The sequence below is a fragment of the Pocillopora verrucosa genome, chromosome 9 (genome assembly GCF_036669915.1).
Source record: "Pocillopora verrucosa isolate sample1 chromosome 9, ASM3666991v2, whole genome shotgun sequence".
NCBI classification, from domain to species: domain Eukaryota; kingdom Metazoa; phylum Cnidaria; class Anthozoa; order Scleractinia; family Pocilloporidae; genus Pocillopora; species Pocillopora verrucosa.
Window position 1 is genome coordinate 4841495 of NC_089320.1, and position 21433 is coordinate 4862927.

General features: G+C 38.6%; 1 protein-coding gene and 1 long non-coding RNA gene across 2 annotated transcripts; one reads left to right on the plus strand and one right to left on the minus strand.

Moving 5' to 3' along the window:
• Positions 1-1104: 1104 nt before the first annotated feature.
• Positions 1105-16772, minus strand: LOC131787498 (uncharacterized). Its single transcript, XM_059104600.2, has 2 exons — positions 16694-16772; positions 1105-8862 (listed from the first exon to the last, which is right to left on the minus strand). Exon 2 carries the CDS (start codon positions 8831-8833, stop codon positions 3713-3715), a length of 5121 nt encoding a protein of 1706 aa, XP_058960583.2. The 5' UTR covers positions 8834-8862; positions 16694-16772; the 3' UTR covers positions 1105-3712.
• On the plus strand, positions 15494-21401 carry LOC136283260 (uncharacterized). The gene is made up of 3 exons (XR_010718676.1): positions 15494-15585; positions 20489-20661; positions 21310-21401. It is a non-coding gene; the product is annotated as an uncharacterized lncRNA (long non-coding RNA).
• Positions 21402-21433: the final 32 nt, after the last annotated feature.

The window sequence follows — 21433 nt, forward strand, 5'->3', positions numbered from 1 at the left end:
TCAACCAGACATTGTCTTTTACCTAAGTTATATACAACTTATTATCTTTTCAGTCATCAGTTAAATAGAATACTCCTGAGAAAACTCTATAGCTAATGAAAGACATTGCAAGTGCTTACATCCAATCAGTTTTTTTTCTTTCTATCAGTTTCACTAACTTAATAAAATTTTGTGCTAAATTTTGCCCAAACAATAGATGCTTGTGTGGTGAATGAATTCTCTTGGAAAACTGAATTCAACTAAATAATAATAATAATAGTCAAAAATGTTTATCCAGGATAACCCTTAAATACAAAAGTAAGTTGTTCTCAATGGGGTCCTGCTTACTAAGAATTAACAATTAAGAAATGAGAAATCATTTAAATATGTACAAGATAGTGCCTCCAAATCAAAAGACACTTAGATAAAAACTGCTGAAACTACAATAGAAATCACAAGTAATAATCATCCACGGCTTTCCTTTACCCTTTAACTCCCAGATCAAATTTGTAATTCTATCCATCAACCATACAATTCTTATCATGTTAGTTCAGAGAATTTAGTATTGGATCAACTAATTATCCCCAAATTGATATTTTTCTTAATTCTCATCACTTTTGTGGTTGGTATTGCATTGATATTGTAAGGAGAAATTCTGTCTTGGTCACTATATTGTTAAAGGGTTAACAAAACTAGGATAAATGTTCCTCAAACTTTTTTAAAGGTAATGAATTACAAATCAAGGCAGCCAAAAAATAAAAACTTGCAAAATCCAGTTTGACTCTTGGTAGCATGCTTTCCCATTGTTTCTAGTGTAAGTAAAGTAGTCCACAATTAATCATAGTCCACTATGTAAACTTTACCTTTGCTGGCATTTCATGGAGAAGAGTGCTAGCTGTTTTGGAGGCATATATCCTTGAATGAATATGAATTGCAAGTAGACAAGGCAGTTATGGAACCAAACACTTGCTGTGATGCTTGGCAAAGGGATGATCTTGATTCCTCTCTAGGAAGTGTAATAGTAATGTAATAGCTACACACTGTCTCAGGTGGTGGTTCGTCATTCTAAACATTGCTTTCTGTATTGCAAATGCAAGCATTGTACTCATTTTGAAGGTTGGAGCAGGTTGCACACATTTTTGTAGTTTTTGCTGTTGAGTTGCAACAATTGTGATTGTGGGAAGGAAATGATCACAGTGAAAGTCATGGTTTATCAGTTTTGGACTAGCACTTTCAGATATTTTGAATTCCAAGCACAACTGTTCTCCACTCGCATGTGATGTCACTTATATGAATAATAATAAAATAGAAGGAACTGTTTAGATTATGTATTTAAGACCTTTTGAATCAATGGTACTTTGCTATTACAAAGTAATCAATTTATTATAAAAAAAATTCTTGAAGGTGATTAGTTATCACCACCTTGATTTGAGTTCCAATAGGATGTACACTTGTTGCTCATAATTAGACTACGCTTCCTGCTGTTGTTGCATATTCTGCTGACTTGTAATTAATAACTCTGACTCCTACTTTGCTGTCATCAGATTTTGTTAATCACTGGTATGATTACAGACACATTAAGAACCATTCAGTCTTATTGCCATTACCAATTAAATTTTATTAATAGTGCAAAGCTCATCAGTCTTATTTTACCAGGCATTAGTACAAGAACAAACTCATTTAATCAATGTCTCTACAAGTTTCTAACCCTCAGAGATATACACTTCTGCTAATTTGACATTCTTTGTAGATTATTACTGTATTCTTTTGATTTAACACATGAATAAGTGCCACATCTAGAAATTCAGTGCTCATTAGAGGGGTTACACTAGGACAAGACTGTAGTACAACCTTGTTCAACCCTATAACTTTCAGAAGTGATAAATATGTAACCTCCCTATTCTATCCATACATTATCCAGCAAAATGGTAAAGAGGATCCTCAAACTTTTCAGGTAAAAGTTGTTATCTTGATCTAACACCAAATTCTTATAACCAATTTAAAAGGAAATGTGTAACAGGGTGAGGGGAGAATTAACAATCAGATCTTGGGAGTCAAAGGTTAACCCTTTACACTCTAGCATTCATATTCTGGGCACTATTGTCTTTTCATATCCCATGATGCTGACAAGGAGAGTTTACCGGTTTCACAGCCAGGGCTTCTTGAATTGGTGATCATTTCCAGCGCAGTCCAATTTTGAGTTAACTTTTGATTAATGATTATAGACCACTTAAGACTCCAATTAGTCTTAGTTCTATCATTTAGCTTAGTTCTATCATTTAGTTTTAACCATGAAAATGAAATCTGTACAGAAATTTTTCACATGAAGGAGAAACAAGAGTAGAGGTTCCTCTAATGAGGAGATATGGCTGACCCTGATCTTTGGTACACTGACAGTGCGATAATAAACTAAGTCATATTCCTGTGAAAGGAAGCAGAAATTTAATGTACATGTACTAATTTAGAATATATTTTACCTTAAATTGTTACATCTATATGAAGATTTTGTATAGAGTAGAGTAGAACAGGATTGACTGTAGCTAATGTTTCTTCCTTCAACAAGTAAGTTAGGTGGCTTTCTCTCGTCACCACTTGAACAAGTTTGTGGACTTTAAATGATCTCCTTTTCTCAGCCATTCAGATCAGCGAATAAACAGCTCAGTACCTTGAGGATTGACAGTGTCTTAGACTGCTAAAATGATTCGAAAACTTAAATTTTTGTCCTACAGATTTCCTTAGGATAAATAGCTTAACCCTTTAACTCCAATGAGTGACCAAGACAGACTTTCTCCTTACAATATCAATACAATATCAAGCAGACATGTGATGAGAAAAAAGAAAATATATATGAGGGGATTATTAATTGATCCAATGCCAAATTCTCCAAACTAACATCACAAGAACTACACAGCAGACAGTAAGGAGAATTACTAATGAGATCTTGGGAGTTAAAGGGTTAAGAAATGACGTATCCCTGCTGTTATCCTTGATATATCTACTGTTATGTTCTCTCACGGTCGTTGTTTACTTCCAATCAAGTTCTATTTACCCTCAACATCTCCCGCCTGTTTCATATTATTTCACAGCACGTTCCTTCCGACCATGGCCCTCCGTGGTTCATGGGCTCGTTGTTTCTCATTTTCATTTGCAAAACAGATCTTGACTTAATGAGCCAAAAGAGATTCAGGGTAAATTACTTAAGAATAATATCTTGTACTCAACTGCGCAGAGAAGTAATTTCCTGCCAGGAAAGCACTTCTATAGGAGGAAAGAAAAATAGACGACGAAGAAACAGACTTGTATTATTAATCCTTTCATCTAGAAATAATCTTCAAGCGTAATATGGTAGTCAGTATTATCAAACGGAACGTTTCGTTTGTTTCTCATATGCTACTTCAGTGCTACTGAAATTTTAACACTCGCTATGCCTGACTGCATGGCTTTTCAATTGTCCAGTTCAGTTTTTAGTTACCTTAGCGACGACATTGCAACTAAATCACCTTACGTCCACAGCCTCCTCTTGTTAGTTCAAGCGTTTAAACATCAATACTACCACGATGCATACTGTCAGTTGTTTAGTCTGTCGTCTCCAGAAAGGATAACTGGATAATTTAGAATGCTCTGAGTTTGATTTTTACGATAATCTGTCGAGAAACCTTCAGTAAATGGAGTTCTGTTCGGATGACAAATATTCACGTTCACGTTCCTGTAAATTAAGCTTTTCAAAGGATGATTAGTTCACTTTACATTCATTACTTGTGTTGTCGTACCCGGAGGGCGTGGCAAGACGTATCACTTCTGGTTGAATGTCATTTGAACTAAACTCTTGTGATTTCTCTTGGCTGTCACAGTCCTTAGCCATTTCTACATTCTCAACATGACATGCTGTTGTAAACCGCAAAGGTTCCCCTGTCTTGCACACAACTGATACTTTCCCGTGACCAACGATCACCATCTCTTCTGAAATTTCAACACTTGTCTCCAACAGATACTCGCCTTCTTTTATTACAACGACTTGATTCTTCGAATTCCCCTCAAGCTTCTCTGCATTTTGAATGACACGCCGCAGCTGATCCGAAGTTTCCACATCTAGGACTTGGATCTCTCCATAGCGCTGAGTGACTTCAGAGATATCCCGACCTTGGCTCAGGTGTTTAAACACTGCAGCAGCAGCGAGTGCTTCTGGCTTTCTACCCAGTTCTGCCAAGGTTACAGACTTAACGCGGTAACCAAGCAGCCAGGAAGGGTCAGCTTTGATGGCAGCTTCAGCGTCATTTAATGCAAGCTGCAACGAAGGCTTCCTCTTTGACGGACTACCATTTTGTTGTTGGGCAGATCTTAAGTAGGTTAACGCCCTGCTAGTGAGAATCTTTGAATCGTTTGGACATAGAACCAGTGCTTCATTATACATCGTTAGGGCTGCGTCTAATTGGCCGCGATCGAGGCAAGCTTTGGCAGACTCTTTGAGACTTTTGATGGACTCATCTGTGGATGATTGCGCAATGTTCTCCATGTAAATGGCTTGTGGAACACAACTATAGCACATTATTTGGACCTTGCCAAGACCAACCATTACTGTATTTTCTGGGACCTTTAAGGGCTCTGTTAGCTGGTACCGCCCTTCTTTCACCACAATAACTAGATTTCGAGTATCTGTTTTCTCCGCTGCTGATTGAAAGTCTTGTACTGTGTTAACGACATGTACATCAAACTTTCCAAAGCGACGCTCGACTACTGGAATGTTTGTGCAGTTCGATGGAAACAGATGCCGAGATATCGCAGCTGTAGCAAGTGAAGGCCCTCGTTCGTCAAGATGAGCAAGGCAGACAGCCTTCCAATAATACCCCTTTGCCCAAGAGGGATCTGTCTTTATGGCATTCTGCGAATCATCTAAGGCACGTCTAAGCCATTCCTGTTTGACTTTCAATGAGCATTGTTTCTCTGATAGTTTTAAACTTGTTGCAGCTCTATTAGTCAGCAACTTGGCATCATTTGGAGACAAACCTAAAGCGTCAGAATAGTGTTTATATGCCCCAACATAATCGTGTTCTCTGAATAAAGCATTACCCCTGTCTTTCAGTGCTCGTGTTGCGTACATATTTACATCACACTGCGGCACTCTTTGGAAGAACTGTTGTTTTGGTTCTGTATCACATTGTTGCAACAACTGCATGTAATGTTTGGCGTCCGCTTCATTTCCTAGGATGGAATTAATTGCTTTTAAATTCATGTAGGCGGTTTTCAAGCGTGGGTTCGTTTCACCGTAAAATTTTTTGCGAATCGCTAATGCAATCTGAGCTATTGTCAAGTGTATTTTTTTTGTAGCATTTTGCACGTTTCTTTCGCAAGCTTTGGACCAGCACACGAGGAGGCCCTCCAGAACTCCAGCCGCGTGGTCATCGCTTCCATCCTCAATAATGACAACTCTAGTTTCTGTGCAGCCGTTGATCACGCTTGTGTATATACGAGGCCACCTTTTTTCTAGCATTTTAAGTAGCATAGTTTCCGATTTCTGGCTATCAAAAGTGCTGAGTATCACGAGAGCATCAGTCATTCCCTTGATGTAATAATCAGAGTCATGTGGCATCGTCTTGCAAACATCTAACATTTCCTCAGCGTACGGCTTTGCCTCAGTGGACTTTCCTTCATTGTTGAGTAGAGTCGCAATGTGCTGTAGAACACGTAACAACATTCCCTGATCTGGAGGTTGTAATTCCCTGGCAAGTTTCAAGGCATACTTGTGACGTTTCAAAGCTGATTTGAAATTACAAGCTGATACCTGATTTTCGGCTCGTGCAATCATCATTTGAAGATCAACAGATTCAGCAGCACTTAGTTTTAGACTCTCAAGTTGAAGTAAGGCTTCGTAATTTTTCTTCCACTCCCCTTCAATCGCGTAATATGAGGCGCGCTGTTCGAGAACTAGATATTTAACATCGTCAGGTACAATTGCTCCAGAAGTTTCCAGTTCATAAAGCTTTCGCACTGCTTCATCGGCGAGTTTCTTTGCTTCTTCGTAACTCACGAGATCAGAGCAATTTCTTCTTCTGACACTTGCTTCCACCATCATTACAAGAATTGTTCTGGGATCCTCACGACAACACATTCTTTGAACTTGCAACATAAACTCTGAGAATTCAGCATTCAACTTAACAAGAAATATGTTCATCCCAATTAATCGCTTAGTTAAGTTGAACAGTTGACCAAAAGTGTCATCACTTCCAATACAATCGACGAAGCGATCCATTGATAACTTCATCTCTGCCTGTAAGTGATCCTTTAACTTCCGAGAATTCAACAAAAGAGCAATAAGAATATTTTTGTCTTCTTTGTCTACTTCTAACCAGTTTATCACATAGTGACCATCAAACCTCAAACAGGATTCACTCTTCTTTCTAAGTGCACAGTGTAGAACGCGCATGGCTGCAGTCAATGTCTCTGTCCTTATTCGCGAAGTTAGGCTGTCACGAACCACCTCTTGAACAAGTTTGTGTACACTAAATACTTTGCTTTGTTGATCAACTGAGAAAAGGGAGTAACAGGTCAGTACCTTGAGGACGGCAGAAATGTCGATCTTAGAACACGCAGCTTCTCTTAACTCGACTTGATCTATAGCAGGAAGACCAGGATTGATGACTTCGAAAGGAATATTCTCAGACTCTAGAAAGGATGCAATACGCATCATGGTGGCAGCAGCAGGCGATTTTTCAGCCACAAATTCAAAATTCATTTCCCAGGTAGTGTGTACAGATAAACGATGCTGAGCTTCTATACTAAGCGCTGTTACTGGCTGATGTTTTAAAAGACGGAGCCTTACTTCTCGGTACTTGTCAAGGTAAGGTTTGAAGGTACAAGGAATGGGAAGCGCAGATATGTAAGCTGCTGCTTGCTCGAGGGCCAATGGAAGACCTCCCAGTTCCTTTGCCAGATCAACTGCTTCCTTGTAAAGGGATTCTTCCTCAAGGCCCGTTCTTTGCATTAGAAACAGGGCACCTTCCTTTTCAGTGAAAGACTGAAGCTCCAAACAATCTTTGGGCGACAGCTTCAACAGCGTTTTGATATCCCTCTCATTTTGCCTGGTAGTGAACAGTATTTGTCCATTCTTTGGTGCTTTTGCATTCCTTTGCCAGGGCCCATTGCATATTTTCATCACACCACTGGGACACTTTGGGCTTGTCAACTCATCTGCATTGTCTACTACAAGGAGCCATGGACAATTTTTATTCGATAACAGAGCTAGAAATCTGTTGAGGGAATCATCGACATTTTCATTTGTCGACGCAGGTATATTTAGTAAAGCAAGGTTCTCGGCAACTGATTTACGTACATTTTCATCACTTTCCCCATTAATCCAGAACACTCCACCAGTGAAGTGTTTCTTCCATCTCCAGGCAAATTCTACCGCCAGAGAAGTCTTTCCGCATCCTCCAAGGCCACAAATGGTTTTTGTGCAGCAGGAAATGCCTGAAAATTTTGAAGAATCCTTATTGGACACTAAATTATGTTCTAACCATAGCAAGGCTGTCTCTCGCCCAGTGAATTCCTGTAATTGTCTCGGTGCGGTACATGGTGTGGCAACATCATCTTCTCTTTGTACAACCGAGGATTTTGCCTTGAAGGTTTCTACTTCAGATTTCATGCTTTCGATGCTGACCTCTAAGTCGGCGATTTTATCTTTTGCTGTGTTAAGGTCCGGGACAACGTCATCCAAACAGCCTGCCACATTCTTTAGATCCTCACTGATAACATCTACGGCACCATGCAAATAATCTCGCTCATCAAGCAACCTATTGAAGTTTTCAACACTTTTTAATAGCATTGAAATTTCCTGTTTAAGGACTTCAACATCGGTCAATGTGTCAGTGAGTTGTTTTCCATGTTTGGCAAACTCTTCTCGATGGAATGCACCCTGCTCTTTCAGGTTGGATAAGTCTCTCTGAGCACACTCTTCAGTTCTTTTTATATCTGAAGTAAGCTGCCTGATATTTTCTTGAGCTTCTAGTAAATCATTCTGGCCTTTCCCCAGGTCTGTCCTTGCAGCATGTACCTCTGTATCCAGCTCCGCTAGTTGGTCCCTTAGCTCGGCTATCTCTTCTTTGTTTCCACTGCTTCGTGTTTTTACTTCAGATAAATCATTCATGCACCTTGTTACGTCTGCAACCAGCGACTGACCCAGCAAATGAAGAGCCTCAACTTCGGATTCCCTTACATTTACGAGCCCATGATAAAACAAGTCTTGCAAATTTTTCGAAGATTCCTGCACCGCTTTGTCTGCCTTGAAAACCGGGTCACTTAGCAGATTGTTAAGGTGTCCAAATATGGTGTTGACATCTGCATCTTGAAGTTCTTGTTTTGGCGAATGAGCCCAGTGATTTCTTCCCTTGTCTCGCACTGCATTCAAAACTACTCGATTGACCGAGGAATGGATGAAAGGACACCATTCTAACACGTTTAAGAGCCCGCTAATGTCTGTAGTATTGGCATCTATGATGTCTCCTTTCCGTGTTCCTAATGTTGGCATGAAGACTTTTGCTATTTCCCATACCCCTACAGGAGATCCCCATTGTTGTCTATCACTGTTGTTCCAGCAAATCTTTGGTCGTGGAGACTTGTGGAGGCGCTCCAGCTCTTTCTTCCAAGTAGTACAAGTGGCACATTTGGAAGAGTGACCTGCACAGGTACATGGGGGAAGTGAGTGCAAAGGAGGGCTGGAAATAAGTGACTGGTACCAAGCCTCCATTTGTCTTTGGATTAATGGTGTGATTCCATTTTTTGTTATGTTCAAGGCACATCCGACCATTACCCAGTTTTTGTGCTCTTTCTTATCAAGTTCTGCCGTCCAGCCGGTAGCCATCTTGTGTTTTCCTTTATCAAGGCCAAATTCTAAAAATCACATGCCTATGTCAATAAACCAAAATCAGGGATTCTTTTCTCCTTCTGTTTAGGGAGATGAAGGGGTTCGAGATATCGAAGGATGAGGGAACTCAAGATATTGGGGATGAGATCCTATGGGCCCTGAAATGCATGGGCTGGCCTTGGGTGGAGGTCCAAGACATTGGGCAACGAGATTCTGGGGGATTTGACATACTGGGGTTTCCTTCTGGAGACTCGTTATGTTAGGGAATTTGAGATACAGCGGCTCTTAGGGTCCTTGGGGAACTTAGGGTTCCTTGGGGCTCGAAGCATACGTACAGAAGTAAGCGCCGATCGATTAGGTAGGGGGCTCGAGATACCAGAGGATTCAAGGTTTTGAGGAACTCAGGATGCTGGTGAGTTTGAACCCAAGTCAATGGAATTTTAATAAAAATCAAATAACTGTCTGAGCGGAAGGGTGGGGAGTTACGAAAAAAAGAAAACTTAAAAGGCAGGGGTACAAAAAAAACTTTCTCTAATAGGCGCCGGGTAAAAAAAAAAACACTGTTAGGGCCCGTTCTTGGAGTTGAATTAAAGTTATGTTGAAATGAGGAATTTTAAATCTTTTGGTTAGATTTGTATTAGTGGGGTTGATTCATGCTTCATGTCATCATCCCTAACAATGGTTTGAGGACTTTGTTACTGCTAACATTTTTTTTTCATATTGCTTTTGAAATGTAAATGTTAATAGCTACAAGCTGCAATGCCAGTAGATATTAACAGTGACTTGACCAAATAAAAAGTACCCATACATTTTGGCCTTTTTGCAGTTCACTTTGTTAACCCGACACATTATTAAGCAATAACAGAAGAATCATTATTCAGAAGAAATTGCCTCGGAACATTGTAATAACACAAAATTTAATTTTATATAGAAAAATATGACGTTCTAAGGTCGCTTTAGGCCACCTTGAACAGTAAAAAATTTACCTCAACTTATTGACCGAATATCTCCAGTGTTACCTCGATCCAGGAGATACCATTTACTGTGAACAACGTTTGTACGTAGATGAATAGATTTCATAAATAAAAAACAGAGGAAATGAAACGGTCAAGGAAAAAAAGACCTGGTCCTAAAAGCTCCTAGATCAATTCATGATCAGAAGAAAACGGTTAAAGTTCGTTTATTTTCCTGAAAGTTTCCTAATACTATGGAAATATCTTTTGATTTAGCATTAATGTGATGATGTTCAAGCAAAATTGTTGCGATGATTTTAGGTGACTAATTGAATTTAAACAAGACACGCGCAATTACGCTCAGAGTTTATTTCGCTTACCGTTTTGAGAACAAAACATTTTGTTTAAGAAACATTCTTATCAATTCTAATATACTAATGGTTATAGCTGTTGTTCATTTAATTGAATTAAATAGCTGCAAACTTAAGATTAATAATACGGTAATTACTGGTCGCGCAACCGATTTCGTAGATGATATGCAAATTAATCATATTTTCCTACAGGAGTCAGTTTACCATTTCCACAAGTTTGCAGCATAAGAAAAACTCCAACCTTTGGCGAGTCCGTTAGAATAATCATTCATACATATCAAAAAGTAAGCCTTAATACCAACGTAATAAACTCTGGCAGTGGTAACACACACGAAACGGAATGTGGTTTGAGATTGACATCAACTTGAACTCGTGAGAGTGCAGAAGTAATCAAGTGTATTCTTGAGTCTGAAAGTAGAAATTTATTGTTTTATTTGAGAATCCTGTTTGGATGAGGTTAGTGGTTTTTATCATTTAACTCTCCTTCACACTTCTTTGAAAATTTTGCCCACAACAAGTACAAAAATTGAAATTTGTTTTGATTTTGTAGCGAACACTGAGTTGTTGGTTTCATTGAGGCAAAATATTGGAAAAGTTTTCGTTTTTAACAAAAATCCAAACTTACTATTTCAGTGATTAATTTCCCTTTTTACTTCAGTTCGTTTTCCAGTTCCTTGCATGAAGAGAATGCTCTAGAATAATGTTGGTCAAGAGCGGTTTCTCGAGGTTTGCTGAGGATATTTTTGGACATACCATGCAGCCGAGCGAGTGCATATCCCTTTTACGATGTGCTCGAAACACAAAGCCTCGTTTATGGGGCTTAAACGTTGTTGATGCGTCTTTGGGAAGCGAAATTCAATTACTGTGTGCTAGAGTAGGTGCTGAGACAAATTTCATGCTTATATATGCATCGGTCAATTCGAAACTTCAACTTCCCTCCCCCGTGGAAATTGAACTCTTGAAAATTAGTCCCTCGGGGCCAAAATTATGTTCAAATGCCCTAACCAAGTTCATTTTTTTTTTAGAAAGGAAAACTCAATGACCGTGACTTTCTACTCATTTACCGAGCTTTAAAACTCTAGGCCTTGCAGACCTTTACTTATGAAACCTGTAGAAAGAATTGACATTTCCGGTTCCAATTCCCCACCCCAGCCATGTAAGGTTCAAATTTCCCATTTCTCAGGCACGGACGACAGTAAAATACGCGTGGGTTGCCCGGGGAGGGGAATGTTAAAGCTTCGAATTGATCGATGCAGTTTTTCTATCGATGCATTATTCCTTTGTCTTGCTTTCGCTCCTTTACATGTTCTCCCTTTTTGAAAACGTCTGTGTCAGGGGTAAGTATTTGTTACTAAAATGGGATGCGAAACACGACACTCAGTAAGACTTGAACTCATAAAGGCACCGACCTATATAATGTTCCACATCGACGCTAGAATAGCTCATTGCGCACAAATTCTTTTCCACTTTTGTGGCAGAACATCGAAATATACTTGGCACTGTGACAGTTTAGTTCGTTCGCGTAGTGACTCCAAGTCGACCTAGTGCAACCTTGTGCGAAAGTTATTTGTCAATCTAAGAATTAAACCAGGATTTGAAATTGCTTCCTTGATTTGACAAACTTTTCAAAAGCGATTTGTCTAAAAGATATTGATTCTGAATATTTTTTGGATTGTCCCTTTTTGGCCTTCGCACCTCTCTCATTGGCATCAAAAAATAAATGAAATATGGTTTATTAGGTCTTGGGTCTTAACTTTCGTTTTCGCTACAACCGACAGTTCAGTGATGAACAAGGATTCAACTCGAATTCGTTGTTTCGTTTTTCATATAGATTAGGTGTAAAGCTAGTTTAGAGCCATCGAAAGAAGTTTTTAAAAATATCCTTCACGAACAGTCTCTCAGAGCAAAATAATTCTTAGAGTAAACTCGATTAGCCGTTGCGTGCGCATTCCAACGAGATGACGTTTATTTCAAACAACACTCAATTCATGTCTATCCCCTTAATAAGGGCGCCTCATCTACGCATTTTGCGCTCACCGTTGGTGAAAAAAAAAATTTGCAAAGAAGTATCCTGAAAGGCTGGGTTCCCTTTATACTGATGAGAAAATTGAAATATACGGAAAAGTAGCCTGCAATGTAGGCGTCTTGTTAGTGCGAGCTAACGTTAAAAGCTTGCGATCGTTTGTTCGACCGGCCATGTTTGATTTGCAGTTAGAGTGGACGGTGGGGGTAGAGGGCGGGGGAGGGGAGAAAGACTTAATAAGTAGTCCTCACTCCCCTACCCCCACCCCTCTCCTTATTTTTGACCGTCGACCGCCCCCTTGGCATAAATTTATTCCTTTCCCCAGCCTTCCGCTACCATTAAAATCAAAGATGGCGGCCATAATATTCGTTATGAAATTACTTGGCACTCGCTCGCCAAAATTACGCCTGCTCTGCAGGCTATTCGAAAAGCGAAATTAAAACCCACTCTAAAACATGATGTAATTTACGTAATATCTAACGAAGAATATCTAAACCGTTAGCGTGACAAGGAGGGTTAACTGCAAATGTAGCTTACAGGCAACAAAATCAAGTCACTAATTACCACCAAATAAACTAGGGTTGGAATTCACACAAATCTTTTTTTTTCGAAATTTTTCGTTCTCAAAACGATAAGCGAAATCAATCCCTCCGAGCGTTAATATCGGATCGATTGTTTACATTCAATGGGTAACCAAATATTTATCCCATTGCGACAATGTCGCTCAACGATATTTGCTTTTGCCCAAAATTAACAGACGCGTCCATAATATTAGGAAAACTTCTGGAATTTACTTTCATTCTGGACGAAATAAGTACTTGGAGTTTATTTCCAACCAGTGAGCTGATTTAGGAGCTGTTACCAAATATAGCTGAGCCGTCATAGATTAATAACTTTTCTCCTTTGACCTTTAAATTTCCCAATTTTTATGTTAATGGATCAGTTCATCCATAAACAAAAATTGTTCCAGATAAATGGAAACTTCTGGATCGAGGTAACATTAGAGATATCAGGCTAACAAGTTGGGTATATATTTTTTTTGTTCAAGGCGGCGCAAAACGACCTTCGAACGTTGAGATAACCTGTCATCAAAATCTGTCATATCCCACACTTTCCCAATAAATGTTAAGAAAAAGGGTAGATCTTTTCATTTATTTCAAGAGATGTTAGGAAATCTTTACGACAGGACTCGAGTTGAAGTCATAAGAACACTTTCGGTAGGCCATGTTGGCGGGCAAGTACGGGCGGACTAAGCTGGCTTTATCGATTTTTTGCCAAACAAAAACAACTGGAACTTTTTAATACCCATTTCGTGGTTATGACCCTAAAATTAGCCTTCATGCCAAATTTCAGTTAAATCAGTGGTTAAATGGCCGCGATTCTTTTAAAAAGTTCGAAAGTTATAGACTATTGCTCTCAAGTAGTTGAACTTGCGGGTCCGGTTCCTAGAGGACGCACATACTGCTAAGTTTTACAGTGTAACGCATCTTATTATAGCGGAGCTCGCAGAGCGTAGCCCCATGATTATACAAAATAGTAGTAACCCATCAAGCCGAACAATTTGGATGTACGACCGTACGACCGTGCGACCTTTTTCTGGAATAAGATTGTGCATGTGGCCTGTGTGTAAAAATAAAACATTCATAATGTATAGGCCTTGATGAAATAAGGATTTTTCAACGGGTGGAAAAATACTGTACGCCTGCAAACAGTCAGAGAGCACGAGGTTAAAGGCCAAAACATTCCTGATTATTTCCAAACTCATTTATCTTGAGTTTTATTGATGTTAACAGACTTATGGAAATAACACTGTTAAAAGTAAAGTTTCCTCTGAGGTGCAAGCTACATTATTTTGCTTCATTGCTTTTTTTCCACCTGTTGAAAAATCCTTAATTCATCAAGGTACACGCATTATGAATGTTTCTTCTTGCACACAGGCTACATGCACAATCCTATTCCAGACACGTGCTAATCAGCTAATTTTTAGCAGTATCTTCTCACGCCTATCATTATTTGGAACTAAAAGAAATGCAAATACGAACACTTTAAATCAAGAAACGTACCTCTACCAGCTTTTACAATAGTTTGTATCTTCATCTACTACCGAACCACACGCGGAGCAAAACATCGTGAGCTCGAATCAAAGTGCTCTGTGAGCAAACTCGTGAATTGCCAGATGACTTATATGATTTTTTGGATTATGTTTAATGTTATCTGGTTTAAGGAATTTTGCGGTTGATTGTCATATTTAGAGTACGAGCAGTAGTTCAGTGTTGGCTAATGTAGCAAAGAAACAAAGTAACGTTGGGATAAGAAGGCATTACAATTGAAACGATCATGCTATTACATTTGACAATGGTGGATGATGTCATGTGTTTTAAACATACATCATATTTGTTTCTGGTTCAAAAGAAAAGGTTGGAAGTAAATGTAAGTGAAAAGTAAAATTTACTGTCTATCATTGTAAATATTGGAAAATTAAGGCAATACTGTCTTAATGAAAACATTAATGATTCCCTCTTTATCAAATGAGACAAACGGGAACGAGTTTTGAGTGATATAACTAAGCCGAGACTGCTACCGTCATTTTGGATTTCCGCCTGGGTAGATTTTGGTCACTTGCCAGGCAACGTATAATCGAGAACATGATAGAATTTCATTTCAGGCCTATTTATCCATTTTGTGGTGTATAACTTTCGCATTATGGTACGTAATATTTATTTTGACTCTTCAAATTGTCTTGAAACTTAAAAGAAAATTGTTCTTTGAAAATTCGCTGAAAATCGGTAGCCAAAATTATTTGTTTAGGTGTTATTTGATTTTCGTGTTAACCTGTAATTTCGTCAGTCGCCGGCAGCTTTTGTTGCTTCACACAGAAAAAACACACGATACGAAATGTAGTGATCGATTTTGTCCTCAATCTCACGCCATAACAGAAAAAGCTTTTGAACACCTGTAAACTCTGAGCGCTTCGGAGTAAGTGATAATTTTTAATGAATCTTCGGATTGTTTTCAAGTTCAAGGACTGTAAATTAAAATTTTACGAAAAACAAAGGTTGTTCTCTTATTTCATTGTGAATCCTCGCACGCTTGCCAGTCGTTGGCGCCGCTTATTGAAACTAAAACGAATAAATATTAACTCCTTTAAGATTATCATTGGCTTTTTTTTTCACCTCACCACTATTCTTAACAACAGAGGTCGCCTTTCCGTTTGTTTACTCTTACACGACGTACAATTTCAAATTCAATAACAACCGCTGACCAACTCGTTTTCTTTGTTTTGCCGTGAGTTGATTTTGTTTTGCCGTGAGTTAAGTTTGTAGTGCCGTGCCTTTTTGTTTTGCCGTGACAGTCGTGGGCCACAGTTGTGGGCCACCGCATTGTCCACGCAGTTGAAATAAGGTAAGATTTTTTGAACTTAAATACAACATTCGACACCTTTTCTCTATTGAATAAAGTGTAGGTTTCGAACAGATTCCACTGATTGCCCACAAAGATCTGGAGATTCCGAAAGTGCATTCTAGAACTGACGAGATATCAAAGCGCCAAGAAAGAGCTTATCAACAGTTCAGACGGAAATCGCGACTTTTGAAGCAGTTTCGATAATGCCGCCGCCGTTATTTTCAAGTCTCAAATCAAGATTGAAGCAACATCAACAGTTCTAAAGGCAGCATAAAAAGGAATCAAGTTTAGTTTATAAATTTTCCCTACTTGTATCAAAACCAGTCCATTGTGTTCCCCCGTTTCGCATGTCTATTTATTTTCTTACAACGTCCGACTGCCAAAGCAAAATGTCGCTGTACCCACGAATTACTTTGCAATAAATTCCAACTTCGGGAAATGGCTTCAGATGCATCACTAGTATAAATTGGTTTTCTATTTATTAGCTCGACTTCTTTTCAGATTCGACAATTCCAAAAAAACTTGCTTCAGAACGTTTGGGGAAAAACGAACGTGTAGAGGAAAAATTTGTTTCGTCTCAGTTCTTTGAACTTTGATTACGTGTGAGACAATCTCGTGATCACGATACTTCCGTTGTGCTTAAGCAGATTTTCTAAAGAATAAATAAGATAAAAGGAATAGCAGTTTCTATTGGTAACAGGACTTACGAAAAGCGAAGAATCTCTACATTTTGTGTTGTTGTTGATGATAGCCTTGGGAAAAGAGAAAAATCTTTGCATTCATTATTATTCTTTTTAGCTCTAAACGATGTTTCTCATCGACGGAACGTCTCGTCGCTTGACCAGCAGATTTCAAGTGAAGTGGACGTTTTGTCGCTCCAACCGTTGTACCCTTGAGGGAAACTTAAGTCGAATCTGCTTCTATATAAATTATGTCCAGCACATGAAAAATTCAGCGTCTTAAATCATCAGACCTTGAAAACGTTTCCAGTCGCAAATGATAAAATTTTGCGAATAAGAGTTGTTTATAAACTTATGCTCATAGAGTTAAAGCAACATTACATCTGTGAGAGCGAATGAATGTCCCCTTTAAACTATATAGTACTCACATCTTAAAGTCGCGGCGTAGTATCAAATAGAATTGTTGTCTCTGGTACCTCAGACATGGTTGCTTCCTCTCAAGCGGAAATGAAAACGCTTACCTCAGCTCAATTAGATACTAGTGTCCAACCTCGCCGCCAATTAGACGATGTGAGACTCGGTTCCAGTTCTTCGCAGCTGAGCAATATACGGTTTTTCTCTCAAATTACGATAGAACCAAACAGTTTACCATTGAGAAAAATACTCCTCACTAACGTAATAAACATTTCAATTCTATTCAACTGTCGTCATCGAAGAAGTAACTAGCTGTCCATATTTCCAGATGAGAAATTCTGTGGGTTTTAAATGTCATGGATTTTGTGCGTTAACCCGGTGAAAAATTTCTCCAGAAAAATTTCCTAAAAATGCTGTAAAATTTTGTCTGCGAATTTGAAATACATCATATTGACTAGTAACTGGCGATTCTCTCGTTGCAAGAATTGTGTCATCGGACGATTGGCTTTAATTGGACACCTGTAATCGGACAGTTGAAGCAGCCAATCGTACTAAGTCCTTTCGGCCAAATCCACCAATCATAGTGTTGATCACAATAACCATAGCAACAACCACTTGTCTTAAAAAAAAAAATTAAAAAAAAGAAAAACCAAGGAATTTCCAAAGTTAAGGAGGTTTTCTTCTCTAGACATTATCCATACCGGTGACATTTGTCCTAACTGTATTTGTTGTTTTCGGAAATAGTCATGGTTATGATTAATTGGTAACAGGACTTTGTGTCGTCCACTTCTGTGTGTAATCATACTCGTGATTATCAAATCGGACTCCCGCAGATTTTGTTAACCTCTCGTATGACTTTTGACTGGATCGGACTCCACTCGGTTCCTATTACCATTATCAATTATGCACGTAAGTGTGTGACGCCACCTTTCTCTAAGGATATTTAGCAGCATGCACTCTGACTTCTGGTAGTCAAAGTTACAAAGTATCTTTAGAGTGTTGGTCATTTCCCTAATGTGATAAAAACCCTCCGCCGGCATTCCCTTAAATATTTCTAGAATTTCTTCAGTATACGCTTTTGACCCATGTATTTTGTCTTCTTTATCCAGTAAGGATGCCAAAAGCTAAAGAACACTTACCAGCAATTGCAGATTTACAGGATATATTTTCCTGACAAGTTTCAGTGCATTATTTTAACGTTTCATAATTTATTTGAAAGCGCACGCTGATACGTTGTTTTCTGCCCTTCCAATCATCATTTGTAACTGTTCAACTAGGTCACCTGTAAGTCTTAAATTCTTCCTACCATTTTCTAGTAACGTTTATATAATAAGCTCAGTTATACACGCGTTTTGATTGGTTCTCACTTATAATCTATTGGAGGACAGACGTATAGAGTGTGTCACTGATGTTCTTACCACATTTTGACGTCTGAACAGACGCACGGCAACTTGGAATCTATTTGTTAATTTGTAATTTGCCTCCCGCTGCCCCTCCGATGCGTAGTAAGAAACATTATGTTCAAGAACTCGAAATCTGATACAGTTGTCTATGATGACGCCAGACTTTTCCAGCTTATTTAACATCTGTAATGTATCTTCAGAAAGTTTCTTCGCCTCTTTTTAACTCTTGGAGTCAGTACAATTTCTTTTGTTGATACTTGCATTCAACATTAATTTAAGAATGAGGTTCGGATCGCCACCAAACCGCAGTCTTTGAGAACTCAGCATGAGGTCTAGGGATAGAAACGTTTATCCCAAATAAGCGGCTTAAAAAAAGAAAGCGATTGAACCAACGTGTCATTGCTGCTGATAAAATGGATGAAATTTCCTCCTGACGATTTGGCCTCCTTCTTTAGATGATCTTTCAACTTCCGAAATTCAACAAAAGGGTGATAAAAATGTTTTTGTTTGCTTTTTCCACATCCACCCAGTCTGCCGCTTCTTCTTAACTGCATGCTTAAGAAGGCGCATAGATGAGACCAACAACTCTGTCGTTATTGATGCAGTCAAGCTATCGCGAACGAGTTTGTGTAGGCTAAATACTCTGCTCTAAATACTCTAAATACTCTGTAGGATGCTGCTCTAAGAGACGGAACTCTCGGTGCTTGACGAGGTAAGTTTCGAAGGTACAAGGAATGGGAAGCGCAGATATGTAAGCTGCTGCTTGCTCGAGGGCCAGTGAAAGACCTCGCAGTGTAACCTTCAAAGGTTACCAGTGTAGCGGAGAAGACGATCCGAACGCACAATATAAATCGCGGTTTAATCATATGAAGTACGTAATCAAAATTACAAACGAAAATAAGGAGATCGGTGTGAAATCACAGATGAAGAGGGCGAAGTAAGATTGAAGATAGCGTAGTTATGATTGATGGTAACGTTGTAGCTGAATTTGTGTGGTTCGAACTAAAAGAAAATGCAGCAGAAACTAAACTAAGAAAATATCCCTGAGAAAGTAACACTAGCCTAATTAACAGTGAAGCCATTATAAAGTGAACTGAAAGCGAGAAATATATCGATATACGTATCAAAAAAAAAAAAGGAAATATCTGAAATGTGAAATAAAGAAAAACTTACTTTGGTTTAGCTCCTAATGATTGTAGATAAATCGCTGATAGCGGATCGTACGTGAGTAGCAGACAAAATTGGTGGCGTCGACAGCAAGTTATAGCGATGAAATATGAATTATAATATCTGGTACATGTGCTTCAATGAAACTGATTGAAATAAAAAACTTATTAAGTAATAATCATTAATAACCAACGAAGAAATAATAGACCGGAACAAACACAAAAGAAAAGTACACAAGTTACGCGTTTCGAAACTAACACCCAGTTCTTTTGCCATATCATTAATCATTTTAAATAAAAGTGATTACAACTATGTTGAATGCCGGTTTAGTAATTGCGCTCTCTAGAACAAGGAAAAAAACATTTAACAGAGATTTTATCCCCCCTCTAGTTTCTCAGACTTTATATCCTCGTGTTTATCTTTCTGTGTTATCAATAGCAACATAAAAGTCATAGCCGATAATGAAAATAACAGGTTTCAAGTAGTAATTTGCCTAAATGTGGGCTGCGCGTGATCCAACCATCTCCTGAACTATCTAATGTCTTTTTCAAATCTCGTGCGACGCTGGGAAGTTATTCTAATTTATGCTACCCATGATAACACAGTCAACGATCTCGACATCATCTGTCTTTGTGATTTTAAATTAGTTTTAACAAATCTATAGCCGCTCATTGTATAAACAAATTTATAGATGTTTGGCTCACCATTCCAATACTTGCCTTTGTTGATTTATAGGGACACAGATGTTTGAATCAACACAAAAAATTGTGCTTAATTGCAGTTTTGGTCAGGTTAACGTTTGCTATTGTTTCGATGTTTTTTAATTTCTCGCAAACGGCTGGGGCTCATGTAAACAAAATCATCTACCAAATTATTCACCAATTCATGAAAGTAATGAGCGCTAAAGCTAACTGATTTAGCTTGGAGCTAGTCAATGTCATCCAGTAGAATTCAATTAAATTCAAGTACAGCTTAGGGAAATTTGCAAAGCAGATTCAAACCAACTTCTAGAATTTTTTCGTCAATAGTGGGCCTTATTGCTATTATTTTATATTCCGAGCTATGAATTAGCTTTTTCTGGCTTCGACAACATGTTTAAAGATCAATAAAGTTTTCACTCAGAGCGATGCCAAGAAGGTTAATTTGCATGCACATAATAGAATAGCAATTGTAGTTCGGGTTAATCCGAGAGGTGAAAATTTGCTCGTGAAAATGTCTCAACTCATTTGCATTTTACAGTTCCTCGTGGTGCAGGCTGTTTTCCTTCTCGGGGAAAAGGAGCAAGAAAACCGTTGTCTTACATTCAAAGTTAGCTGGAAGCATCGACAAGTTCCTTGAGCTTGAGGACCAGACATGAACTATCGTCTAACCATGAAGGTTTTCACAACACAACACCAGGTGTGGGAGAACATGTATGTACATGTTGTTGTTCAGAGCGCCTAATGAACTTTAGATAATTTGAAATTCAGAATTATTTATCAACAGGTAATGCCTTAGTCAGATCTCCGTAAGAGATAAAATGAAAACAAAGCAAAACGAAGCAAAACGAAGCAAAAAAATAATTTTTCAAAAACTGTTCAATGGGCAAATTTACTAATAATTTTTTCAGTCCTCCCAAACCGAGGGGAGCTTTGGTGAGGACGGATATTCTTCTCGTGGTGAACAACTGAAACCGAATTTTAACTTGTAAAATTGCTTAAGACCTGAAATTGTTGTCGAATTATTTATAATAGCCTCCATTGCCAGGCATATATATATGCTTCTGCAATGTCGGACAACGAAGGCCGAGCAAGGCGGACTTGATAGGCAACTAACACGTGACACGCGGGAGAGAGGAACTCGCGCGCGTGATTTCGCTCTCCTTTGTAAGCTAAAAAACTGCACCTGTCTTGCAGGCTCAGGAGTTAATAATGCTATGAGATGAAGTGAGGTAGAAGGAGGAAAGGATTTTAGCTGTTTTCGTGAGCTGTGAATGTTTCAATTAAATTGCTTAGAACTTTAAACCTTCCTAACGCAGTTTACAGAATGACGGGTAACAGAATTTTTTTTGTTTCTTGTAGGTGAAATTCTCTGAGGGAGGTTGATAAAATGGTGCAATGTATTAATAGATGCGCAGAGAATCCATGTTGATCAGTTAGGCCATATTCGGCCGAGTAATTTTCTGGCTTGTGAAGGTAAGTTAAA